This window comes from Rhinolophus sinicus, linkage group LG06 (genome assembly GCF_036562045.2).
Source record: "Rhinolophus sinicus isolate RSC01 linkage group LG06, ASM3656204v1, whole genome shotgun sequence".
Classification (NCBI taxonomy): domain Eukaryota; kingdom Metazoa; phylum Chordata; class Mammalia; order Chiroptera; family Rhinolophidae; genus Rhinolophus; species Rhinolophus sinicus.
Window position 1 is genome coordinate 156,289,848 of NC_133756.1, and position 27,866 is coordinate 156,317,713.

A 27,866-nucleotide genomic window follows, 5' to 3' on the forward strand; every position below is an offset into this window, starting at 1 on the left:
CACAGTCCAACTTCCCAGCTGCCCAGTTTTCCCATGTCAGGGCGAGAAAGACAGCCTGCTTGGGTGGCGGGCCATTGGCGGGAGGGGCAGGGCAGAGCTGCATGTCTTTGCTTGGCCCAGTGTGTCCAGTCTTCACTTATGACTCGGGACAAGTATGTCTCCATGTAGTCTCCTCATGGGGGTGGGGGTGTTTTCTGGAATTCTGGCTTAACTTTCCGAAGAGAGTGAGGAGGAGCCTGGAGAGGCAGGTGTGGGGAGGGGAACTGAAAGGATGCCTGGAAGAGTCCCAGAAGGCCAGAGAACAGCTGTTGGAGCAGGGCATCTAAGCCCCCTTGGAAAGCCCCCACATCCTGTGTGCTAATTAGGATTGTCATGGGAAGGGGGCATCTCTCCACTCTCATGTCCCCATCTTTGGTCATGACTCCAACAACCTCTTTGCCAAGGGCTTTGCACACACTGGCCCAATGAGTCAAGCTTTCTGGGGAAAGGCTTCCAGAAGTGTTATCATCTAGAGGGGCTAAACCCCAGTGGGAAAGTGAGAGGAGGCGGGAATAAGGAGGATCTGGGGAGATTGAGAAAGAGGATTAAGTGTGGCTGAGGGGGAGGGAGAGAATGAAATTGTGCAATTTGGATAGAGGTTGTGGAGGTGAGGGTGGAGGCGTCAGATTGGGGGGGGGGTACGTGTGTGGAGAAAGGGACAGCTGGGACATGGAGGTGGGACTAGAGAGACCAGCAGTTAAGACACCTGACAGGGAATTTCAGTACTGCTCAAAATAAACAGGCAAGTGTGAGCTTTTCTAGTTGAAACAAAAGCTCCACAGCATATGGAGAACCACCCTGGTGGCATAAAGGTCCCAGCCCTTGTCCCACATTTGGGAAGGGAGAAACTTTAATCAGTGTTTAGGGATATCTAAGATGGGCATGGTGCCTAGAAAGGGTCATGGCCTGAAGTCAAGTGCTGGAGAAAATTGGGTTGAAGGACGGAAGCTACCTCCCCCAGGTCTGATCACTCTTCCCTGAGGACAGGCTGACCACTGCCTGGTGGCTCGCAGTTTAGTCCATGGCAAGCCAGCAGGCAGTGGGGAGCCTGTCCTCAGGGAAGAGTGACCGGGCTCCCCAGATTTTAGACCAGAGGCAAGGGGCTGGCCCCAGATCATTTTAAATACGGCCTCAGCGTGTGTTTCACATTTTTGTCTGTCTGAGGCTCACATTCAGATTGCTTAGGTCTCACCCACTGGTTCTACTGGTCAGTTGTTTGCATACTGAGCACCTCCCTCAGCGCCAGGCCCTGCCCTGGGTGCTAGAGGCACTGGGCTGAATTCCCAGGAATGCTGGGTCTGTCGGGGAGCTTGTCAAAGTAGAACAGTATCTCTGGGTTTCTGGGCTGAGAGCCCCCTCCTCTCTCTTCTCCAACAGACAGAGTTCCTCTCAATATAACTCATTGATGAGGCTGTGACAGGGTAGGAACTTTAAACCACTGGCTCCAAGGCAACCTCGGTCAAGCACTGGCAATGTTTAATTAAATTACCCACCGTGCCCCACCACAGTTTGAAGCTGGGAACCAGAAACATCCCCATAAACAAAGGAGAGCTGGAAGTCCCCTGCCTAGAGGCCATTCCTCTCTTTTTTCTTGGCTCTTCTATGTGAGGACATTCCCTGACATGGGAGCTTTGTTTCTTCAGAAGTGGCCTGTCCTGCTGTAGAGGGGGTCCTCAGACTCCCCGCTGCCCTGACTCCCACCTCATCCAGCCTGTCTCCAGGGAGCTGGCTAGAAGTTTGCAGACACCCTCTGCCTGCCTGTTTGCCCTGGGCCCTTGTCTCCAGATCACCTCCCAGTCTGAGCTTATTTGCATTCTGTGCTAGTCTCCTCTCAGCATTTTGAGCTAGTCAATGTGGAAGAAGGGAAGAGATGGAGAAAAATGGAGGTGTCTGGGTCTTGGCTGCTCCAAGAGCCGTGGTCGGGTCCTCTCTACCTACGATCATTTACCTTCACTTGGCTGACCTTTTCCTCTTGTAGGACAGTGACTAGAGCTCTGTACTTCAGCATCAGTTTCCGCTGTGTCTTCCAACACGCCCGGTCATTGCCATCTCCAGGGCCCCAGCATCAGGATGGGGGACGACCCAGGCTGGGAGGGAGAGACATGACTCAGGCTCTCATCCCAGACTCATTGGCTTATGATGTGACCTTGACCAAATCCCATAACTGCTCAGGCCTCATTTTCCTCTATAGAATGAAGAGCAGCCTTAAGATTCCTTCTGGCTCCTTTCTTCCCATCGTGCAGATTGGCAGGTGAACGCTTTTGGCCCCTACACCAGTGATGATGCCACTTAGAAGCGGCCTGGTGTAAGGGAGGGATCTTTCCAGCTCAGAGTTTTCTGTGCAACTTCGGCCTCTTTTGTGTCTTTAATGTGGTGAGAGGGTCAGATGGAGAGAGATTAAAGGATTTGACAGAAGCCCATTTTTAGCCAGCCCCGGCCCCCCCACATTACCCTCCATCCTCTGTGAGCACAGAAATGGAGGAGGCAAAGGTCACGATGACCACCTGATAGTTACAGTGTGGGGCATATGCCAAGCACATTGCACACATTATCTTGTTTAATCCTCCCAGCAATCTTATGAAAGACTTATTGTTGTTCCATTTCATAGGAAAGGAAGTGAGTTGAAAGGCATTAAGTTGCTCAAAGGTTTCCAGCTAGTCAATGGCAGAACTGAGGTTCCAAATCAAGAGACCCATGCTCTACTCCAATATGTGGTGAGCACATATGGGCACCAACGTCATGTAGGCTCTGTTCCAGGCATGTGGGGTACAGCGATAACAAACACCCAAGTGTTTGTCCTCCTGGGACATTCCAGTGGGGGTGAGAGATGCTGGTAAGAGAGGCCGGGATTTCTTGGGTACAGCATATGCTCTAACACAGGGTTGCACAGATGTGGGTGACATGCCCTGGAGACCTCAGGTCATGCCTGAAAGGTGTTGTCTCCCATCACCCAGGAGGCAAAACATCTTGGGTGCTTTGGAGTGCAGGTGTCTGGGTTGCCAGGAAAAAACTGATTTTCTTTCTTTCCTCCTTAGTCTGGGATTTTCTTTCTTTCTTTCCTCTTTATCCCTATCATATTAGAGGCCTTTTCCTTGGGACACTGAACCTTAGGACCAAAAGGATTTCCTCGGATCTTCCAGGTCATGGTCCTGATTATAGAAAGGTCTAGGGCTAGCCCATTCCAGATGGAGCCGGCTCTGAAGATAATCAGATCCTGAAACCCCACCATCTCCCTTTGTCCCACAACTTTGGTTCTGAGGTCTGCTTCTGTCTCTAACTAACCCCCTAGGGCTGAATCAAACTCATCATTTTTCTATCCCAAACCCAGCTCTTCCTTTTGACACCCCTCTGCCTCTTAATGGTGCCATCATTTCACCATGTGCCCGTGGTCAAAGCCTCAGGACTCTGACACGTGATGCCATTCAGAATCTTCTTCGGGTGCCCACGTGGCCAAACAGTGGAGACTTTAGTGTGCATGATGAGAACTCAGGGGGTCGTTCACCTGCAGGTTCCCAGAGCTGGTCCCCGGACACACTGAGCCTTGGGGCTGGAGGGCACTGCTGCTTTGTACCCCAGGAGCATCTGAGGCAGATTCTGGAAGCCCTCTTGGAAAGCATTCAGCTATGCATGGTCAAGTCCTACCCATTTCCTCTCTGTAGGTTCCCTCCAATCTGTCACCTCCTTTTCATATTCACTGCCAACACCCTCATTACTTCTCACTTAGAACTGATTAACAGAGCAGCCTTGGTCTTGTCACTTCTGTGTCACAAACGTCACTGGCTCCTCATTGCCTACAAATAAAACCCATCACAGCCTGGCAGTCCAGACCATCTATGCCCTGGCTCTCACATACCTTTCCAGGTTTATCTTCTTCCATGCCTTATATTTTCCTCTACCCCTGACAAACAGATGTCCATCCTCAAGCATTGCCTCAGAGTTCTCTGACTTCCCTCCCCCACAACTATTCACAAAGTCCCTTCTTCGGAAATGTCCTCCTTTGCCATCTTTCCTATTGAAATTCTCCTTATCATTCAGGTCTTATGCTACTTGTCATCCATTTCTTGAAATGTTCTCCATCATTATTTCATTTATTTAATTGAAATTTATTGAGCCCTTAGGACATGCCAGGCATGGGGGATACAGCCGAGAGCAAACACACCTGGATGACCACTCTCGTGGGGTTGGGAATCCAGTGAAGGGAGACAGACGTTCATCAAATTAATCACACAAATAAATGTGTAAATGCACATCAAGATAAATGCTATAAGAAAAATAGGAATGGGAATTTGACCTGGTCAGGGCAGCCAGAGGAAATCTGTAGAATGAGTAGTGAAGAGGCCGCCAGAGTGTTTGGGGGGGGAGACTAGCATTGTGAAAAGGCCCAGAGACGCATGGCCGTGGGCAGAGACTGAAGGGGGCCAAGGGGGCAGAAATGTGGGCAGAGTGTATGAGGTGTGAGGGGGCCACAGAGGTTGGTGGGTGGAGGGGATCCCCGCCATGACCTCAGGAGAAGTCATGGAAAGGATTTAAGCACAGTGAGGATGTGGTCGGATTTTCTGCCAACATGCATTTTGTTGGCACCCTTCTGGCGGCAGTGCTGCCTCCTAAGTAGTCATTTGCACACCTGTCTTGTTTTAGACTGTAAGCTACTTGAGGCGTGCCTGGATCTTGGCATTCCTCATACAGCGGGTGAGTACTCAGCAATATGTGGTAAATGATGAAATGCCGAAGTGGCAAGAAGTCGTCCATCAATCGCAGCTCATGACGGAGCCCTCATTGCTGCCAGTCACCACACTGGGCATTAGGATGCAGAGATACAGTGTAGCCTCCACTGAAAGCCCGGGTGTAAAAAGTGCCCAGACGCTGGTGCACATCGGGCATAAATAGATGTGCACCCCAGACTTGGGGAGCATGGGACTGGACTGGGAGAACCTTTCAAGAAATGGGTGGCAAATGGCATAGCACCTGAAGGACTGGGGGAATTTCAATGTAAAAATGGCCAAGATGGGCATCTCTGTAGAAGGGACCTGGCCAAGAGTAGGAGAGGAGGTCAGGGAACTCTGAGGGAAAGCATGAGCATCGAAGGGGCATCTGTTTGTCCGGAGTGGAGGAAAATACCAGCACAGAGGACGCTAAACCTGGGAAGGTATGTGAGAGCCAGGGCACAGATGCCAGGAGTTCTGGGGCAATCCGCAGCATCTCCGGGATTGGTAACACTTGTTAAAAAAAAAAAATGCCTTTTAAGCACATCTATGAGAATTGGTCAAGTACATTGTCCCCGCTACCCTGGAGAAAATATAAAATAATGTCATTTAAGCTTTTTATACTTACTTTCTTCATCTCTAAAAGATGTTTCATAGGATTGCCAAAGAAGTTCATATGGTTTGGGATAGGTGAAGGTGCTCTCTAAATAATAAATATTGTACAAATATGAGTTATATATAAACTCTCCTCTCTCTCTCTCTCTCTCTCTCTCTCTCACACACACACACACACACACACACAGCATCCCCTGAACTAAACTTTTCTCTGACTCCTCCATCCTGCTTAGACATACAATAGAAAATAAATTACAATAATAATCACCAACTTTTATTGAGCTCTTGCCATGTGACAGGTGTTATTTCAGTGCTTTATATTCATTCTTTCATTTAATCCTCAAACTCACCCTTTGAAGTAGCTACCCAGGGCCCAAACAGATGAGGAAACTGAGGCTTGATCACACAGCTGGAGGGGACACCTCCACTGTGGGACACAAAGCCTGTGCCTTTTGTTCCCCAGGGAGCTGGCTACTTAGGAAGGAAATGGAGGCAAACCAGGGGACTATTGCCCCCCTTCCTCCTCTTATCCCCCCTCTTCGGCTTCCCTCATGTCCCCAGCAGAGGTCCTGGTGCTGAATAGGGGATTGTTCTGCCTTTCCCTCCTGCCTCTGAATGTTGATGTTTTGGGTCATTAAGGGGCTTGGAGATGGGGTGGGGGGTGGGTTATGACCCTGGCAAAGGCCTGAATAGCCTTTGTTCCTTTTCTTCCCCCCTTGAATGGGATTCTGTCCCCAGTCTTGGTGTCTCCCTCTGGGATGGAGGAGGGGAGGGTAAGAGGCCAGAGGAGGGGAGCCTTTTCCCACCACTTTGATGGATAGGGCTCAAGCCTCCTTGGAGCTCTCCAGGCCTCCCCACCCTGCCTCAAGCCAGGTGTCTTCAGCCTTGATGATGATACCCATGAAATGAGCCCTGGTGGGCATGGGTCTGAATGCATGTCTGGGGTGAGTAGGGGAGAAAGAGGCGACAGTTACAGGGATAAAGAGCAATGGTGGCAGGCTTAGTTTCCCCTTCCAGTCCTGCACGCTCATGTCCACTGTACTATTCCCCGGCAACAGCCCTGGCCTCTTACCTCCCCCCACCCACCCCACCCCCACCAACAGCAAGACTCTAAAAATTAAAATGTTCTCTTCAGAAGAGTTTGAACTTCTTGGAAGAAAGACATCAGATAAACAGAAAATTATTTTTATGGCCATTACTATTGTTGATATAAGAGTTAACGCTGGGACATTTGAGAGAGTGCTCTCAACCTGATTTTCCTTCCATCACCACTGCCTCTGCTTCCTTCCTGGAAGGAGGCAGTCTTCCCCTGCCCTCTGGGCTTCCATGGCCCTGTGTCCTTTTCCTCTCTAATCCTCAGGGCAGGGGCATTTAGAGGAGCATTTAGAGAAGGGATATGATATTTATGAGCACCTACTGTGTGTCGAGGGCTTTATATGCCTTAGAACCTGGCATATACTAATGCATATTTGTTGAATAAGTGAGTCACAATTAACTTTCACAAAAACTCAGCAATGTCACTATTATCCTGTTTCTCAGGGGAGAAAAGGAGGCCCAGGGGCCTATAGCAGCTAGTAAGTGAGCGAACTTGGCTGCTGACCAAGGTGTCCGGAACCCACACCAGGAGGTGCTCCTTCTGGTGTCTGACACTGCCTGCTCCATCCTCTTCCTCTGTTTTCACCCTTGTGTGACTGCAGAGATTAAAAGGCAGGAATGAGTCTCATTCACAGCTGATACCTCAACAGGCAGCCTAGTGCCCGGCACACAGTAGGACTCATTTAATGTTGGCCTATTAGTGAAACACAATTCGGTTTCACTCCTTGCTGACCCTGACCCTCTCCTCTGCCCCCCTCTGGCAGGGACCCTCCGCCCAGTTCGCCGCAATTACTACGACCCGTCCTCGGCTCCCGGGAAGGGCGTGGTGTGGGAGTGGGAGAACGACAACGGCTCTTGGACGCCCTATGACATGGAAGTGGGCGTCGCCATCCAGCACGCCTACGAGAAGCAGCACCCCTGGATCGACCTTACGTCCATTGGCTTCAGCTACGTCATTGACTTCAGCACCATGGGCCAGATCAACCGGCAGACCCAGCGCCAGCGCCGCGTCCGCCGGCGTCTTGATCTCATCTACCCCATGGTCACTGGCACCTTGCCAAAGGCCCAGTCCTGGCCAGCCAGCCCCGGGTCGGCCGCCTCGCCCCCCGGCCCGCCCTGCTCCTGCCCACAGTGCGTCCTGGTGATGAGTGTCAAGGCAGCAGTGGTCAGCGGGAGTGCTGGGCCCCTGCAGCCCCCAGCGGCCCGCAAGAACATGCCCCCATCTGGAGCAGTCAAGATGCCACCACTATCAGGCCCTGGGGCCAAGCCACTGGACAGCACGGGCACCATTCGAGGCCCAATAAAGACCGCTCCATCACAGCCAATCCGGCGACAAGCCTCCAGCACAGCGGCAGGGGCCACTGCGGGCTCTCCTGCCAGCCCCCCAGGGGCCAATAGCAAGACGGGAAGGGTGGCCCTGGCGACTTTGAATCGTACCAACCTGCAGCGACTGGCCATCGCCCAGTCCCGGGTGCTGATCGCCTCCGGGTAAGGTGCTCCCGTGGCTGCCTCCAGCGTTTACTCATCTGGGGCGTAGCACAGGGCTGATCTTGCATCAGAGATGGAGGAGGGGCTACCAAGACCTAAGCTCCCATCACCTTGTCTGGCCCTGGCTGCATGTGGAAGGTGGTGTGGTGGGTGAGGCAAGGTTTGGCCTTTGGAGGCCCACAGCTCTGGAATCTGATTGAGGCTTTGCCTCTGACTAGCCCTGTGATGGGGACAAAGCCCTAGCTCCCTCCTCGGTAAATGCTGGCTGTAATACTCACCTCAGGGTTGCTGTACAGATTAAAGGAGATCATGCATATTCAGTAATAGCAGGCAACCTTTACTGTGCCCCCACCGTGCTCTAGTTTGGGGGCTTTATAACCTCATTTAATCCTTTCAGCAACTCTGTGAAGTAGGCATTTTGATCCCATGTTACCTATGAAGAAATTAGAAGTTCACTTGCTCAAGGGCATGTAGCTAATCATCGGCAGAGACCAGGAGTCACACTTTAGCAAGTGTGATGTCTGAGCCAGACTTTCCTGTCCAGCACGCCCATGGTGCCTGGCATGCAGTAGGTGCCAAATAAGGGTTTGTCCCTTTCCTTTGGTCTCTCTGGAAACCGGAGGGCTGCCTCCAGATTGGAATAACAGCCCACATGCTGGACATTCTCCATGCATGGTCTCAGTTACTTCTGTGACAACCTGGTGATGTTGTAGGTTCTGTGATTACTGCTTTTTATGATCTTGGTCTGGCCCGATCATAAAATGAGAGTGACCCAGGTGTTCACAGCCTTTGCCTGCCAGCCCCTGGTTTCTCATGAGATTGGCCTCTCATAGCCGTCCAATCTTCCCTTTCTTCAGAGGGGTCTGGCCCTGCCTGCAGCGCCTGAGTCCCAGGAGGTAGGAGTGGTTTTAGCATTAGGTGGGACACCTGAGTGTGGAATTCAGGCTGCCCAGAAGGGGGGGTCTCTGCTCATAGAGATTCAGCACTGGGAGGAGAGAAGGAAGAAGGTCCACTGCAAACTGAGAGGCCCAGCCTCTACTCCTGCCTCTGCCACAAGGATGAGCTGCAGAATCTGTGTAAGGCCCTCATGTGTGAAATGGGGGTCTTCATGCTTGCCCTGACTACCCCATGAAATGTTTGTGAAAACCTCCACTTAAGTTTACAAGGTGCACTCACCAGCATTATCCTGTTCCCTTACCCTGTGATGCAAGTGTCAAGCATGACACTTAACTCAGAATTAACTCCCCAAGGAAAGCCACACAGCTCGTGTGTTACAGAATGGGTGCTGACCCTAGATTTTAGTCTCCCAGTCTACTGCTCTTTTTGCTTGAGCCTAGCTACTTATTGTATGTAAAGGCAATTTATAAATGGTCAAAAGCTGGTCAGATGCATAGGCTGTTTATATGACTGCCTCTGAGAGAGCAGAAATATTTGGGAGAGGGGACTGTGTACCTAAATGGTGCCTCTGGCTCAGTTTCTCCACATTGTCACACAGCATCCTGGGGCCTCGGGCAGAGTTCAGGGTGATTGCTGACGTGGATAAGAACCCAGCCACCAGAACCTGGGCTTCAACCCAAGTTCCTTGCTGTGTAACTTGGGGCAAGTTTTGCATCCTCTGAATTCAGTTTGCTCATCTGTAAAATGGGGATAATAATGGCACCTCCCTTATATAGTTACCATGAGGATTAAATGCAATACTTGATATATAGATTTAGCACAATGCTTTGTACATAGGAAGACTTCAGTCATAATTAGCCACTAGTGTCGTTAGTTGTTATTATTCACAGGTATCTACTGAACGTCCACTGTGTAATTGTGTAACTGTTGAATTGAAGGCAAAGTTGAGCAGCCCCACCTCATTTCTGGCACCTTTGACAAATGCCAACTGACCCGATGCCATAATTGAGGGAAAGGAACCCCAGATCGCTTTAAATCCCAATGAGGGAATCGGCAGCTCTTTATCTCTCTGCTTTATTCCCTCTGCCAGCCAGTAGAATTGGAGCGAGAGAATAGGGTGGAGGGCTGGGCAGTGCCGTTTCAAAAGGGCTATAGAAACAAGTTGTTTTTTTCTCTGCTCTGTTTTCCTGACAAGTGAGGCCCCTCGCTACCCCTCTCTATCTTCCAGCCCTTTCCTTTTCACCTCTTACCACCTCCCTCACCCCCACTACCATCTTCTCCTCCAGTCTTTCTTGGCCATTTAATTAGCATGTTTATTCCCTTTGTCTGGTATTGCCATCGACCTTCTGTCGTCCAATGGCCCCTTCCCCCTCCTCTCTCTGCCCATGACCTCTTCAAGTAACTTTCCCACGGAAGAAAGGAAGACCAGGGAGGGTGGGAGAAGTGGGATGGAGAGAAGGGTTTGGGGGGAACAAAAGATCCTGTGAATTATTCAGAGACACAAGCAGGGGGCTTCTAAATGGAACAGAGAGAGGGGCTGTACAGCAGAGGGCGGGAGTCACCCCTCTGGCCCTCTCCTCCAGAATTGAGGCTCCTCTATCTCCAGCGAGGCCTCGGTTGCTGGAGAGACAAGACCATTGTTCTGCCTGAGGATTCCTGGTTTGGCTCATGACTCCAAGAAAAACACTGCTTCTCAGCACAGTGTCTGCAGAGCCATGCTCCCGCCATTGACCCTCCTCCCCGGCACCTTGCTGGTTTTTCTCTTTCCTTCGTTTTGTGTTTGTTTGTTTGTTTGTTTGTTTTTAATTTGAGGGATGGAAATTAAAATTTGCACACTCCATAACTGGGATCAGCCCAATGGAATGTGGGTAGGGAGGAGAATATCTTCTGATTGGCCAGCAAGTGGTTAGGCAGATAGCTTTGGCTGAGCTGAGTTCCTGGAGAATGTGGACACATGCCTGCCATTGGGTTGCTAATTTCTAGAAGGAGGGCTCAGGCATATGAAGTTGGGGCCCCAACAGGTTGTGATCTGTGTGGACTACACAGGCCAGTCAGTCTCCATGGTTTTCATTTTACCCAGTAACAGTGGGGGAGGGGTGATCAGTCCGTGTCAGCTCCACAGTCCTAAGTACTGCCCCGCACTCAGCGTGGTACCTGACATGTGATGTCCTCAAGCATCTGAGCAAATTGAAATATTACAGCAGGAAAAGACTATATCAAGCCCAACTTCCTCCTCCAGTTGGGAAACAAAAATGTAAATAATCACCCACATTTGCATAGGGTTTGGCTGTTTACAAAGTATTTATTCTGGATCCTAAATCCTCACAGGGACCCCCCAACAGAGATTTAGGGGGCCCTGTTTACAGTCGTGGTGATTCAGATGTGGTCAACTGCAGAGAGGCTGTGTGGCTGTCCCAAAGCCCACGTCAGTGCACAGCCGGACTGGAAGCTGGACTTTTACATTTCTGTATTTCATAAACAAATATGCTCGCCCTCCCCCAGCCCCAGTGTCACCCAGAGCCCACTGACAAGTCCTTCCGCCACGCTGTCCCTTTCTTGGCATGGCAGGGACACCCACCTCTCTCACAGAATTCACGGGGCTCCTGGGCCCCATGTGTGCAGACCCTCCCTCTCGTCAGAGCGAGTTCTTGGGCTGCCTGGGGAAGGGGGGTGCTCTAAGGGTTGGACTATTTCCTGGTTAAGCAAATTGGGTGTGGAAACCTGCCAGTCCAGTTTACGGGAACAAAGGTAGCTTTTGTCACCCAGATCACAGTTACTTATCAACGGGAGGGAGCAGGGGCCTTGGAGCTGGTGAGGGGGACAGACAGGCAGGTGCGGGGCTAGATGGCACGCTGCCCCCTGGTGGAGAGCCGGGGGACAGGCACCCGAGGCCGGACCTTCACTCCTTCTCCAGACCGAGCCAGGTAAGGAGGCCACTCAACTGTGGGTAGGGGACCCAGCGCTTAGACTGTCACCTGATTCTTAGGTACTGGGGTGGGAAATCGTCATGTAGTCACCCTGGCATCTTCTACCCACAGACCCTCACAGTTAATAGGTAAGGAAATTAAAGCTCAAAAAAGATAACAGACGTGAAGGCATTACTGGCAGGATTGGGATTCGAACCCAGTGTTCCTCACTCCCCGTCCCAGTACTGGGTCGGAGCCCAGGGTTTAGATGGTGCCTCTTTTCTTGGCCGACTTTCCCTTGTTTTGAATTCTCCTCCCCCATCTGGGTTTGATTTATCCTGGGGACAGTTTCCTAAGAAAAGTAGCTTTTGGTGGCCTGCTGAGACACAAACACTCCCACATCTGTTATTTCCACATCCTTCTCTTAACCCTGGTGCACATGTCATGGTCCCTGGGAAGTGACAGAGGCCCTGGAAGACTCAGCATAGCTGGGGAAGCACCCCTGGGTATGTGGGGGACAGAGAGACACGCCACTCAGCCTTGAGGTCCGTTCCAGCTCTCCCCTGTCTTAGTTGTGGGTTTATTCCTTTACCCTCTGAGCTTCATGTTCTGTGTCTAAAGCATGGAGTGGTGGAAGGATGGCACAGAGTGGCTAAAACAATGGGTTCTGGAACCAGATTTCCTGAATTCAAATCCTTAGCTGTGTGATCTTCGGCAAGTTTGCTTCACCTCTCTGTGCCCTCAGCTTCCCTGCCTATTAAAATGGGGTGAATCATAACAACACCTCTTGCACAGATCATTGGAAGGATTAGATTACATGTTGTGAGCAGTTAGAATCATGCCTGGTATGAGGGTTCTGTGCATGTTCAGCAATTGTAACACATGGACGAAGACTCAGGGGCTCTCGTGTTCACCACCGTGTCCCCAACATCTAGCAGCACATCCAACAGAAAGTTGGGCTCAATATAAAGAAACAAATAAACAAATAATAAACTAAATAAATAAACAGACCAACACACTCTTTCTCCCTCCTCCTGTTTTTCCAGCACCACCCCACCCCCGTAGCAGAACTGCTGGCCTCTCAGGCTGTCTGGCTCCTGGAGTTATCTGTGACCCAGGCCATTGGCCTCTCCAAGCCCACATTGCCCTCTGAGCCCAGCTGTGGAAGCCTGGGGGGCAGGGGGAATAGCGCAAGACCCAGCCCCGCACACCCCATATTTCTCCAGTCGGCACCGTGGGAGGCCTCGTCTTTCCCAGGCAGCTGTGCCGTCTCCTCTCCAGCTTGGCTTGAGGTGCTTGGGAGAAGGACAGGAGAGAAGGAGGCTTTGCCTGGTATTTCTATTTCTCAGAGAAAAGGAGACGTGACAGCTGTTAGAGCAATGGTTTCCAAATGTTGGACTGGGGATGGGCTGCCTCTGCATCCTCTCAGCAGAAGCCTGTAAAAATGCAAACTCTGGTGCCCCACAGCTGGAAATTCCGATGCAGGCCTGGGGCTCTTTTTTGAAAGCTTCTTAGATGACTATGTTATGTACACCCAGGTTTGAACTTGTTTCTTTTTTTTTTTTTCATTCCATCAGTAAGTATTATTCATTGAATTCCTACTAGTGTCAGACTCTGAACAAAAAGGTATTTGCCCTTGTAGAGCTTCAATTCTAGGAAGGGAGATAATAAGCAACAACTTATTTTAAAAGATTATAAGTTCCTTAGGGAAAACAATTTTTTTTAAAAAGAGCAGGGTAAGAGGGCTTGGGGGTCCCAGGGTGGGATGGATGAGTGGGTAGCAGTATTAAATCAGATGGTCTCAGGAACCTCACTGAGAAGGTAAGATTTGAGCCAGGAGTGAAGGTGTTGTAGGAGGGAGCCAGGCAGCTATCTGGTGGAAGAGCATTTCCGGTCAGTGGGAACAGCATATGCAAAGGCTCTGAGGCAGGAGCGTGGCTGGCATGTAGGAGAAACCGCTGGAGCCGCGTAAAGGGGAGTGAGATGAGGGGAGGACAGAGACAGGAGGACCGGGGTGGGGAGTGTTGGCAGGTCATGCCGGGCTGTGTAGGCCTTGCTGGGACTTTGCATGCACTGAAGAGCTATTCTGAGTTTTGAGGTTCCGAGTGGAGGAGTGACATGATCTGACTGAGGTTTTGAAGGTATTCCCTCTGGCTGCGGAAGGATAAGTAGCTTCTATACAAAAGGGCGAAGCTGTTCAGTGGGTGAAATTTTGGGGTCTCAATACTGATGAATTTTGTCTCAACGTGTCAAAACCATAATGCATCTGCTCTTTTCACAGGGTCCCCACTGTTCCAGTGAAGAACCTAAATGGGTCTAGTCCTGTCAATCCTGCCTTGGCAGGTAAGAGAAACCCTGGTTTCAGGTAGAAATATGAAAAATAGGTAGTATTTGTAAGGAAGAGAACTCAGGTGTTAAAACAAACAGGGATCTTAGGAGTTGGGTCTGAAGAGCAGGAAGAGTTTGGGGAGAACTGATTGCTAAAAGCAAAGCGTGCTGTTGAAGATGAGCGAATGGACCCATTTCTGGGAAAAGTAGAGGGTAAGTACAGAATCCATGAGTTGTGAGAACTCTGTTGGAGAAGAGGAGAGTGGGTTGATGGGAGGGAGGGCCCAGATGGGGGGTGGAAAGCTGACTGTCCGCCTTCTGCACTCATGCTCTGCCTTTCCAGGAATCACTGGGATCCTCATGAGTGCAGCCGGGCTGCCTGTGTGTCTCACAAGGCCACCAAAGCTGGTCCTCCACCCGCCCCCCGTCAGCAAGAGCGAAATAAAATCCATTCCAGGGGTTTCCAACACAAGCCGCAAGACCACCAAGAAACAGGCCAAGAAAGGTATCAGCCACCTTACCTTCTGGGGGACTGAGAGTCAAGGGCTTGGCTCCCAGCCCTTGCTCTGCCTCCATTCCTGAGGGTCACCCCCGTGGCTTACCCCCTGTGCCTTCATTTCTGCATCTGCTAAGCCGGCCTAACTTGCCCTTGTTCTGATGACCATACCAAAATGAATTGTTGTGTATGGATCAGAGGCAGACACCTTGAGAAATACAAGAATGCAGTGCAAAATTTGGCACTGGTACCCAAACAGACCGGATTCAAATTTCAACTTTGTCACTCGCAAGTGTGTGACCTCAGAGAGCCTCTGTTTTCTTAATCTTTACAATGGGGTGAAAACACTCACAAGCAGGAGCCAGCAGGCATGGCCTGGAAAGCATCCATGACAGTTGGCAAGTATGCACTGTCTTGTGTCCCTCTAGAGTCCCCAGACACTGTGGACACTTGAACCCTCTTTCAGAAGTTCCTTCCTACCTGCTCACAGTCCCACAACTAAGGGGTCAACCTGTGCCTGCCATGGCACGAAAGGACCCAGCTCAGCCCTGTGGCTGGTCTTGCTGGTCCCTGGCACTGATGGTTAAATGTTTTGACCTTCACCCGTAAGCCCCCACCTTGCAAACGTGTGGTGAAGTTTCAGTTTGATCATATGTATATTGCACTGAGCCCAGGGCCTGGCAAGTAATAGGCTCGCAATTAATAGAAGCTTAATTCTTATAAGAGAAGCAGGACAGTGGGAAGGAAGGGCCTGCATCCAGCTTTGGGCTGTTTCATGATCCACTTCCTCAAACCCTTGTCCTACTTTTCCAGTCTGTGAAAATTCCTCTGCTGAAATGAACTCGATTGCCTTGCTCATAATCTGATAGGAAATGACAGGATTTTGCACTTTCCCACTCTCCTGTTATTATTAATAGCACAAAGCATACCCTTAGCCGGCAATGTGTCAAAGGGCTATAAGTCCATTAGCTCATTTAATTGTCAAAGCTATTCTTTGACTTAAGTGCGATTGCACTTCCCCATTTTATAGGTGAAAAACAGAAGCTTAGAGAAGTCAAGAGAGACTCCCAAGGAGGCACTGACCCTTTTTTCTTTCTATGCCTCCTTGTGAGGCCGTGTCATCCCATCCCCTGCTTCCAGGCTGGGCTGCCTCCTAGGAGTCCAGTCCCGGGAGGAATTCCAGGATCATTGCACCTGTCAGGACGTTTCCAAGAGTGTCAGCCTTTCCCTGCTGCTGGGCTACATCTGCTGGCAGTGACTGCACCACCAACAGCCAAAGGAGACTGTTCTGAAGCTGTGGTCATAACTTTCTGGTTTCCCATGAAAATAATATCACTTTGACGCCACATTGTAGATGGAGACAGTACTTAGCACATTGTAAAATAAATGTGATAAGCCTAACAGTGTACAGAGTGCTTTCATTTCAGTTATCTTATCGCATCGTTTGGGCAGGTCCAGGCTCTCTGATTATATGGAAGAGAAACCCACTCAGTCTTTCTCAGCTAAAAGGTGGGTTTGTTGCAAATAGTCAGGGAAATGACTGCAAGGGGAAAAGGAAGGTGAGAGCACCTCCCTCCTCCTCACACCACCTCCCTTGCTCTTTATCCCCTGGTCCCATTTTAAATTCTTAAATCCAATTGCTGAATGAATTCCTCCCCTTTCCTGCTGTAAACCTCACTGATAACGCTCTTCTTTGTCATATCCAGGTTGGCAAGGCTGTTTGATCCCTTGTCTCAGTCTTGGTGGCCCACTGATCACCCTGTCCCCACAGGTAAAACCCCAGAAGAAGTGCTGAAGAAGTATCTGCAGAAAGTCCGGCACCCACCAGAGGAGGTGAGTGCAGGGGGAGCGGGCAGGGCTCCCCTTCCCCATCACCCACCAGCATTTCTCCTGTCAGAGTTCTCCGCACAATGCAGCTAAGACCTGCTTCCTAAGTCCTGACAGGTACAGAGATGGTCAGAGTGGACGCCCACCGGGGCTCCAAGGTTGGTGGTCCTGAGCTGCAGCTTAACTGCTCCCACCTCCCCATTCAGCAAAGAGCTGATCAATGCTAAACTCCCTTAACATGACAGTCTGCATTTCAGAAAAACAGCCTGCGGAGCTGTGGGAACTGGCTGTAAAGGGAGCTTGATGTAAAGGGAGTGGTTCTCGACCAGAGACAATTTTGCAGAACTTTCAGGGGAGAGAGGGTGCTACTGATATCAGGGGGTAGAGGTCAGAGATGCCGCTAAACACCCTGCAGTGCCCCCGCAGCAAAGAATTGTCTCTCCCCAAATGTCAACAGTGCCAGGTGGAGAAATCATGTTGTAGACTTACTTAAATAGCAGCCCCTCTGGTACCCTAGAATTAGAATTCCTTTACAGAAGTTCAGCTTAAATAAAAGTTTGTCAGTGGGTCTATCAACAAGCATTTGTTTCCGTCACTAGCCATTGAGGGACACTGAGGAAGGACAGTGCGTCATCACAGACCTCAAGGAGATTGTAATTTTGTTGGCCAGCCCACGTTAACTTATACCGACACCAGGAATTATTTCAGGAATTTTTCTGTTGTGTAAAGCAAGACAACACTGTATTTAGATTCCCAAAGGTCCATATACCCCGGTTTATGGGCTTTCCAGAAGAGAAGCAGTGACAGCTCACCTGACCTCTGATCACGCAGGAACCAATGCAGGGTGAGGGCTGATGGCTTCTCTGCTCTGTCCCCCGCTACCCCCAGGACTGCACCATCTGTATGGAGCGCCTCACGGCCCCCTCGGGCTACAAGGGCCCGCAGCCGACGGTCAAGCCTGACCTGGTGGGAAAGCTGTCCAGATGCGGCCACATCTACCACACCTACTGCCTGGTTGCCATGTACAACAATGGCAACAAGGTGAGTGCCAGCCTATAGGGCTGCTGCCACCTCCTGCACTGGGCCCTGAAGGAGCCAGAGCATGAAGGCCCTATTGGGGTTGTACCCAGGTGATCTGGGGAGTCCTAAAGGCATCCCACAGCAGCAGGAGTGATGAGCTTGGCTGTTCTTATTAGGATATGTCCTCCACAAAATTATAATATGGCAAAACCTGTCTTTACCTTCCCTGTGTGCTATGCTACCCTACTGCCCCCAGTCTCTACACTGGGCACGATGGTCTGAGAGGTATAGACTTCTGTCCCTGAGGGTTCTGAGGGGAGTGGTCCATTGTCATGGCCCATTGCTGGGCCCCATCAATGAGGTACAAGGAAGTTCTTATCATAGCCATGGTGAGTGTTCATTCCTACTGATGTAGATGGGTTTCCCAATCACCCTTCCTTCTCCAGGACTAGTGATTTTTCAGTTATCATTCATTTTGGGGGGCAATTTCAGAACACCCTTGATTGCCCCTTCAAAAGCATTACAGATTATTTCCTGGGTATCGCTGGTAGTCCCTTAAGATGCCTCTGTTGGAGTTATGCAAAGCTGTCCATTACTGACAGTGAAGCAGTCTTCCCCTGTTACAGCTGGTGTCCAGGAATCTGGGAGCGTCCTTAGATGATAACTCTCTCCTTACAATGTCCTAGATTTTTCTAAATCCTTGACTTTTCTCATGATTTTTCCTGAGCCTGTGATAACTGTCTTTCCCCATTTCCATGAAGTCAAGCCCTACTCATTTCTGCAGGCTCAGCTTGGACTACATCAGAGTCTGAGATTTCCCTGATAGCCTCCAACCTCTTACTCATCCAAACAATGTCTGGATTTTGGGGGCTGCTCTGTACTTCTCTTGCTGTGGGAAAGAGTAGAGGCAAGACAGGCAGCTGACCCAAGATTGAACTTGGGCTTAGTAGCAAGATTTTCAACTCTCTGAGACTTCATTTTTCCATCTGGAAAGTGCAGATAAAACAATACCTGCTTTATAGGGTGTTCTTACTAGTATGATTCAAATTGATACTTCTTTTGTATTAATTGTGGCTAACACATTGTACGAATTAATTTTATTAATTAATTTTCCTTCATCTTTATGTAGCCCTATGATTGACTTTCCCAAAATGCTGGGGCTCTTTCTCAGTTGTCTCAGGAAGGGCATCCTCAGTCCTGAATGGATGATGCATAGCTGTCTCCCATGCTCACTGTCCTGACTCTAAACTAAAAGGTTTCATTGGCACTTTGCATGTTAAGAGGTTGTTTTGGGTTTAAAGGGATTTCTTATTACATTCATTCCCTTTTGATGACTATATTTAAGACTAATCTAGTACCTCTGCGTTTATTTCCATGGTGCTTTAAAAATGTTTTTTAAAACATGATTCTTTATTCTCTTTGTTTGAAACATTTATTTATTTATTTATTTATTTATTCATTTATTTATACAAAAGAGAGGAGAAAAGGGCCTAGAGAGAAACGGAGTGATTCACCCAAGGTCATGAAGCTGGTTAAGGCCAGAGCAGAGAGTGGGACCCTGGCTTCTTGATCCCAAGCCTTGCGTTCCCATCCTTTGATCACATGGAGTAACTCTGTTGTCCTGAATATCAGCTATGCCTTTAAATGTGTAGAGCTTGAATTGAAATGTCCGTAAATAGCTCCACAGAGGATCCCTGTCTTCCCGAGGAGATGCGGGTGTCCTGGAAAGCTTTGGTCCCAGCTGTGCGACAGTGTTTTTTTACACACGTTGCTCCCTGTGCACTCATGCCTTCCTTCTCCTCAGTCCCTTTCTTCTTGTGATCCTGGAGATAGGATTTACTGTCCAGGTTCTCTTCCCTCCCTTTCAGGGGACACCTCGGCAGGTCCTCTGTGAAATCAGGACCCCTTACATCAATGCATCCAGAGTCACCCATCTCCCTTCCCCCAATAGAGCCCCAAGTTACAGTGCAAAGCCTGGTCTCCTTCTCAAGGACAGGGTCTCTCTTACCTGTCCCTCAGCATGGAGTATGGGGCTTTTTGTGGAATGTACCTTCAGTTACTTCGGAGAAAGCAGAAAGGGCCTCGGGACGTGTGCAGGGGAGTGACTAAGGCTCATTACTCACTTGGATGCATTTTTATCCACCTGGATCTTTACCTCTGGCATTTTTGGGGGTTGGGTGGGGAAGTTATTACCGAAACTGTTCCCCAAGCTCATTGTTCTGGCCTTGTCTCCTCAGGATGGGAGTTTGCAGTGTCCAACCTGTAAGACCATTTATGGGGTGAAGACAGGCACCCAGCCTCCTGGGAAGATGGAGTACCACCTTATCCCACACTCCTTGCCTGGCCACCCAGACTGCAAAACCATCCGTATCATCTACAGCATCCCACCTGGCATTCAGGTGAGCCCAGCTTTAGCCAACAACTGTTACTATTTTAGGCTTAAATGTTTGCAGGTAAATGTTTGTCTTAGTCTATTCAGGCTGCAGTAACAAAATACCACAAACTGAGAGGCTTTAAAAAAAAAACAAATATAGAGAAGATCCAGAATGGCAGAGTAGAATAAACACCATGCCTGCTTCCTTCCGTGAACACATTAAAATTACAACCAAATTATAGAACAATCAACCTGGAGAACCATCTGAAGTCTGGCTGAAAAGAAGTTTTATAACTAAGGATATAAAGACGCCATATTGAGACTGGTAGGTGGGGCAGAGACATGAAACAGGCTAGTCCCATACCTTTGTGTGGTGGTTGAAAACAGGGAGGGATATCTCAGCCACAGAGGTTCCCCCTGGACAAGCAAAGGACCCCAGCACCACTCCAAATTCATCAGCCCAGAGTACTGGTGCCAGGAAGAGGAGCCCCCATAACATCTGGCTGTGAAAAACAGTGAGGATTCCAACTATCCAGGTGGGACAGAAGATTTTGGGAAACCCAGACGCCCTCTTAAAGGGCCCCTGCACAGACTCACTCACTCGCAGGCACTCACCTTGGGCTCCAGTGGAGGGACAGTGACTTGAGGGGTGTCAGAGGAATACAGGGAGCAGACTGAGGTGTGTGGCTTTGAGGCCAGGGCTGGAGGACAGTCAGTATTTTCCCTGTGTGGGGTCCTGCTCCCATGCAGCCGGGCAGGCAGCTACCCTCTTTAATGTGTTGGACCCGCCCCCTATACTTATGGCCAAATTTGAATCTGATTGGCCTGGTTAGGTCCTGGGCTCTGCTGTGCTGACTCACTGTGACCCTGACCCATCCAACTCCCCCAACACTGGAGGCACTTTATCAGCAAGCACCCTGCCCTCCTCACACCACACTCTTTCTCCGAAAACTGTCAGTGTCCATGGGCCACAGGAGGGCAACGACTGGCCTTGGTGTGCTGTGAGACTTTTCCTGAGTAGCTCCAGGATCAGCACTGGTACCAAAATCTACACAACTGGTCCCACTCTAGTGACTCCCTGAGACCCTGCCTCACCCAACTTGCATACCGCATGAGTCTTTATCAGTGGCTGAACTAAGGGAGTTGGCAGGTGGCAGCAGGCCTTGGGGTGTCCCGGCTTTTTGAGGAGCTACCCCAGGCCCGGTACTGGCGGCAGCCGTCCTCAGTTCACAGTGTGGCCTCTCCCACGTGCTTCCAGGTTTAGCATTGGCAGCGAACAACTGCGGATCACTTTGTAGCTCCTACCAAGTAATCCCCAGTGGGTTACAGGCAGTGGGTGACCTAGGCCTGCATCAGAGCCCCTCCCAAGAGGCCCAGAACCAACATACCTAGATCTTGGCTTCACAGCACAGTAGAGCACTGTGCAATTAGCCCCACAAGTGGCATACACAACGGGCAGTCTCAGCAGGCACCAGAGCCTGCTGTGGAAAATCCTACTCACAGGGGTTAGCCCCACACACAGCAGCCCATAAGCTATGGACATAGCCAGTCCCACAGCTAATCAGCCTGAGGGTCAATCCCACCCACTGTCATGCCAATAGCAATCAAGGCTCAACTATAACAGGAGGGCACACACAACCCACACAAGGGACACTCCTGGAGCACCCGAAGCACGTGACCAGGGAAACTGTCAGGGTCCCACAGGCCACCTACTACATAAGGCCACTCAGCCAAGACTGGGAGACATAGCACATCTACCTAATACATAGAAAGAAACACATCGAGACAGTCAAAAAGAGGAAACAAATAAATACATCCCAAATAAAAGAACAGGAGAAATTAAACAAAATGGAAGCAAGCAATTTACCGGAGACAGTGTTCAAAACAGTGGTTATAAGGGTGCCCAAGGAACTCAGTGAGAACTTCAACAAAGAGATAGCAAGCATAGAAAAGGACATAGAAACCATAAAAATGAAGCAGTCAGAAGTGAAGAATACAAAGACTGAAATGAAGAATGCACTAGAAGGAATCACCAGCAGACTAGATGAAGCAGAGTATCGAGTCAGCAGTTTGGAAGACAAGGTAGCAGAAAACACCCACCTTGAACAGCAAAAATAAAAAAAGAATCCAAAAAAAATGAGAATAGTTTAAGAGACCTCTGGGACAACATCAAGTGTAACAACATTCGCATCATAGTGATACCAGAAGGAGAAGAGAGAAAGGGATTGAGAACCTATTTAAAGAAATAATGACTGAAAACTTTTCTAACCTGATGAAGGAAATAGACATACAAGAACAGAGAGTCCCAAACAATATGAACCCAAACAGGCTCACACCAAGACACATTATAATTAAAATGGCCTAGGTTAAAGACAAAGAGAGACTCTTAAAAGCAGCAAGAGAACACCACCAAACCAGTATTACAAGGAATGTTAGAGGGACTTCTTAAAACGGGAGGATAAGATCAAAATTATGAATAATAAAATGGCAATAGCTACATATCTGTCAATAATTACTTTCAATGTAAATGGATTAACTGCTCCACTCAAAAGACATAGGAGAGCTTAATGGATGAGAAAACAAAACCCTTACATATGCTGTCTATAAGAGAATCACTTCAGATTGAAAGACACACACACAGATGGAAACTAAAGTGATGGAAAAAAATATTTCATAAAAATGGAAACAAACAAACAAAAAAGCTGAGGAGCCATACTTATACCAGACAAAATAGACTTTAAAACAAAGGCTATTACAAGCGACAAAAAAAGGACCCAGTAATCCCACTTCTGGGTATTTATCCAAAGAAACCCAAAGTGCTACTTCAAGGAGACAAGTGCATCCATGTGTTCATTGCAGCATTATTTACAATGGCCAAGATGTGGAGGCAGCCTGGGTATATGTTGATGGATGAATGGAGAAAGAGGAGGTGGTACATATATACAATGGAATTTTGCTCGGCCATGGAAGAGAATGGGTTCTTGTCATCTGTGGTGTCATGGATGGACCTAGAGGGTATTGTACTGAGTGGAGTATGTTAGAGAAAGACAGATGAAAAGTGATTTCACTTATATGTGGAATCTAAAGAACAAAATAAACAAACAAATCAGAAACAAACTCATAGATACAGAGAAGATTTTGATGGTTGCTAGATGGGAGTGAGGTTGGGGGTGTGGGTGAAAAAAAGGGAAGGGATTAAGAAGTACAAATTGGTTGTTACAAAGTAGTCATGAGGATGTAGGGTATAGCATAAGGAATATAGTCAATAATATTGTAATAACTATGTGTAGTGTCAGATGGGTACTAGGTTTGTTGGGGTGATAAATGCGAAGGGGCTGGGGGGCAGGGTGAAAAAGGTGAAAGGATTAAGAAGTACAAATTGGTAGTTACAAAATAGTCATAGGGATGTGAAGTAAAGCATAGGAGATCACTTCTTACATTATAATAAATGTCTAACCACTATGCTGTACACTTGAAATTAATATAAAATATTGAATGTCAACTGTAATTTAAAAATTTTGTAAAGGAGGGGAAGGTGAAGAGGAATAAGTGGTCCAAATTTCCAGGTATAAAACAAATAAGTCATGGGGATGTAATGTACAGCATGGGGAACATAGTCAATAATATGATAGCATAGTATGGTGTCAGATGGTTGCTGGACTTACCATGGTGATCACTTCTTTAGGTCTATAAATGTTGAACAACTATGGTGTGCCCCTGAAACTCATATAATATTGTATGTTAGCTATATTGTTAATAAAAATATTTTTAAAAAACAGAAATAGAAATTTCTCGAGGCTGGGAAGTCTAAGAACAAAGTGCCAGCAGATTTGGTGTCTGGTGAGAGCCCTCTTCCTGGTTCATAGACGCCATCTTCCTTCTGTGTGCTCACTTGGTGGAAGGGGAAAGGGAGCTCTCTGGGATCTCTCTTATGAGGGCACTAATCCCATTCATGAGGGCTCCACCCTCATAACCTTATCACCTACCAAAGGCCCCCACCTCCTAATACCATCATGTTGAATATTTGGTTTCCACATATTAATTTTGGGGGGACACAAACTTTCAGTCTATAACATTCTACCCCTGGTCCTCTAAAATTAATGTCCTTCTTACATGCCCAATACATTCATTCCATCCCAGTATGCCCAAAAGTCTTAACTCATTCCAGCATCTAAGTCCAAAGTCTTGTCTAAATATCACCTAAATCAGATATGGGTGAGACTCAAGGTATGATTTATCCTGAAGCAAACTACCCTCCAGCTGTGAGCCTGTGAAACCAAACAAATCATATGGTGGAGACTCACCAGACATCACATCTACCCACACTTTGATCTTGGACTTCCCAGCCTCCAGAACTGTAAGAAATGAATTTCTGTTGCTAAAAGCCACCCAGTTTGTGGCATTTTGTTATAGCAGCCTGCGCTAAGACAATGTTATACCCCCAAAAGTCTCCTTTCCACTTTTGTCCCCCATCTACTGGGTCTCAGCCTCCCCCACTCTCCACCACTGTTCTTAGTTTCTTTTGTCTCCTTCCAGGATTCTTTGTGCATAAGCAACAAAGCCTGTGTCCACTCCTCCCATTTTCTTAGACATATTGCTTTCCATTCTGCATTTTTCAGTTAACAAGATAGTCTGTAGATCTTTGCATGTCCGTATAGAGAAAGCTTCCTCATTCTTTCTTAGCTTGTGGAATAGCCCATTGTATAAAGACACCGTAATTCATATTCAGCAGTTTTCATTTGATGGGCATATGAATGGTTTCCACTCTTTAGCTACAGCCAATAATGCTGGAATGAATAACCTTGTATGCGTGCGAGTATATCTGTAGAATAATTTTCTAGCAGTGGAATTTCTCTGTCAGATGGTATTTACATTTGTAATTTGATAGCTATTCCTTGGCTTTGATTTTTGTGGGCATTTCTTTCCTCTTTTGAGTCTTTGAAAGACAGTCCTAAGGAACAAATTGAACAATTTTCCTGAGTGCAACTACAAATGTGTCATACACTGAAGCTTTGCCTAAAAGTTCTAGGCTGTTTACCAGATTCATTTCTTTAGTAAGTATTTATCAGTTCACTCTCTCTTCCCTCCTCCTTGCCTTCTTCCATTTTGTCGTTTATTTAACAAACGTTGAGTGTGGATTATGGACCAGATGCTGGAGAAACAATGATGAGCAAAATGGACAGAGTCCTTGCTCCCTGGAGACCTTATTCCAGTGGGAGAAGGAAGACAATAAAGTAAACAGATAAATAAACAAGGTACTTCCAAATAGTGATAAGTGGTGTGGAAGAAAAACAGGGAGATGTGATAGCCTATAAAAGAATTCAATGAAAAACACAGTTCTTTTTCAAGGGAGTTACCAACCAGTCAGGGAAAAATCACTATACATCACTAAGCTACAGAGCCCAACAGGGTGGGCACCACTGATAAAAGCTGTGGGAGGCAGCGTGCACACCAGCAGTACAAGGCCTGCAAAAGTCCTGGCTGGTCCTCACTTGACCTTCCTGACTTGATTTCCTTATCCCTACAGCCGGGAACCTAATATGCAGGGGTTTCATGAGGATGGGAGATAATGCTCGTGTGTGCATATTGTGGTCCCGGACACAGTACCTGGGTGCTCGATATCTGGTCACCCTCATTATGGGAGTACCCTGTGTCAGACTAAGGAAGAGAGCCTGTGTCTATGTGACTGGCAGGGTCGGAAGAGACTCTCTGGTGCAGGGCAATCGCTAGGAGAGACTTGAAAGGCATGAAGACATGGAGAACATTTTTAGTAGGAGGAGACGGCAGAGTTGCAGAGGATAGAAGGTGGGGGTGTTGAAGGGCCATAAGGAAGAGTCTAATTTGGGGCCTCCCCAATTAAGATCACGATTGCATTGCCCTTTCTCAGCCCATCCACGGAAACTTGGGCTCTGTGAGGAGTAGAGACCTTTAAGCTCAGCCTTCGCTGCAGAGAACAGTTCCCTGGGGGAGAAACTCTGATCTGGGCCGAGGCAGAGTCGTGACTGCTTCGCTTAGCAACGTGCCAGGAGCACACAGCCTTGCTGGGTCTGTGCCAAGCAGGCATCTGTGCTGGCCGCACCGCAGGCGCGTCCCAGGCAAGCGAGGAGCAGGCAGAGCCCTGGTGGGAACTGGCCCTGCAGTCAGGCAGCCTGGCTTAGACTCTGCCGTGGCCATGGGAATGTTGCAAATGTGGCGTGATTGCATGTCAGTGTGGAATTCAGAACTGTCTCATCCTGCATCTCCAAGAAGACACTGCGGCCTCTTTCAGCTCACAGCGATCTCTCCCTTCTCCGAGACCCCACTGCCATTCTGTTTGCCAAACCAAAGATGATCTTGAACCATGCTATTAAATAAATAAATAAAATCACAGAATTTTAATAACATTTTGGAACCATTATCCATAATAAGAGAAAATGAAAAACCTGTGTTTTCTTGCAGTTTTGTCGTTCATTCATATATTCACTTAGTCATTCATTTATTCAGCCAGGACACATTGACTGATCCTCTGTGTGGGAGCTGGTGCCAGGACACGCATGGAATTATCGATGTTATGTTGGTTTCATCTAGAAAGGATTTTAAAACAGGATGTCACGGGCTCTGAGTGGGTCAGGGATGCTCAGAAACTATAGACAAACATTTGGGGAAAATATGCTACTGGACAAAAATCCCTCACTTTTCCTGAATTTCTCAAAGGGGCCTGTGAGCCCATCCTGGAGGAGGAGGTCTAATTTCTGGCTAAATTCTGCTTCAGTTTTGTTCCCACCCAGTGGCCTGAGACTGCTTGATAAGATAGGGTGATGACAATTGAAATGTTGCTAGATTTTTAGTCATGAATTTCCCAATCCATATTGTCAAACAAGAAAACAAACAAGAACCCATGAGGACAGAGGACAAAATCCACAAGCATCCGTCAGATCATTCTGATTGCATGGCTCATAGCTCAGAGGCATCTGTGTTATCCTGAGTCGTTTGGAGGTAAGACATCCAGGATGTGCCTCTGGAAATCAGGTTTGGCAAAGCCCATAACATCGTAGAAGTCATTTAACCTCTGGGGGCTGCAGTTTTCCTCTTATGTAAAACAAAACAGTCAGAATACATGATGATGACGGTGCCGATAAATATTTACTGAGCTCTCAGTATGCAGCAGGCGCCGGGCTCACTTAACATTCCTAGTGGTTGCACAAAATGAGAATTTCACATCCGCCATATCTAACAGATGGGGAACCCACGCACGGAGAGAGGACTCTGCAGCACCTAGTGTCCAAAGCCAGGCCTGAGGACACCAAAGTGACCATGTTGAGTGACCACTCCGACTATTTTGTGGGTCTGTTCTCTGTCTAGACTCTATGGCCGTTATTATTGCCATGATTATATGAATTAGTCACAGCCTGCAACCCCACACCAGAAATATTTTGAAAAATGCCCTTCACTTTCTTTCCTTCTGCTCAGGGGCCGGAACATCCGAATCCTGGCAAGAGTTTCAGCGCCCGTGGCTTCCCGCGACACTGTTACCTTCCAGACAGCGAGAAAGGGAGAAAAGTAAGAGTGGGGGTGTCAGGTTATTTACTTCTATGTCAGGACTCCAAGTTTTGCTCCCTACCATGCACCGGTAAAAGAGGCCTGGGTCTGTTGTAACTCTAGATGCGCATAGTAACAAGGTCATAGCTGAGTCAACCAAAGGTAAAGGTGTATGGGATCAGAATTTTTTCCTGTAGGGTGGCGGGTGGGCTGTGGCTTTTTCCTCTCCTGGATATTACTGGCAGTAGTTCATCTATGTCAGGATCCTTCCTTTAGGGTTTTGCTGCTGTACAGCTGGTTCTGGGGCCAACACCAGCGGCAAGATCTAGAAACTTGATAGAAATGCAGCACCTTAGAATCTACTTCATTTTAACAAGGTCCCAGGTGATCTAACAGCACAGGAATGCTTGAGAAGCACTGCTCTGGGGCACGGAATGGTAGCTCCTAGTTTTAGTGTCTGGACTATTATGATTCCCCACCTCTGGTTCATATCATGCTTGTGGTAGTTCAGTTTTGAACCCAGTACATTTTTATCAGGTGCCTTCTTCATGCAGGACAGG

The 27,866-nt window shown here is 48.4% G+C and overlaps 1 protein-coding gene across 1 annotated transcript in view; it reads left to right on the forward strand.

Annotated features, from left to right (window-relative positions):
- Positions 1 to 27,866, forward strand: part of DTX4 (deltex E3 ubiquitin ligase 4) — a 33,405-nt gene that overhangs the window by 2,088 nt on the left and 3,451 nt on the right. Inside the window, exons 2-8 of the mRNA XM_019754057.2 lie at positions 7,217 to 7,940; positions 14,025 to 14,086; positions 14,415 to 14,576; positions 16,339 to 16,400; positions 17,283 to 17,435; positions 19,652 to 19,813; positions 27,238 to 27,327. Coding sequence (XP_019609616.2) covers positions 7,217 to 7,940; positions 14,025 to 14,086; positions 14,415 to 14,576; positions 16,339 to 16,400; positions 17,283 to 17,435; positions 19,652 to 19,813; positions 27,238 to 27,327 — 1,415 coding nt within the window. The remainder of the gene's footprint in view (positions 1 to 7,216; positions 7,941 to 14,024; positions 14,087 to 14,414; positions 14,577 to 16,338; positions 16,401 to 17,282; positions 17,436 to 19,651; positions 19,814 to 27,237; positions 27,328 to 27,866) is intronic.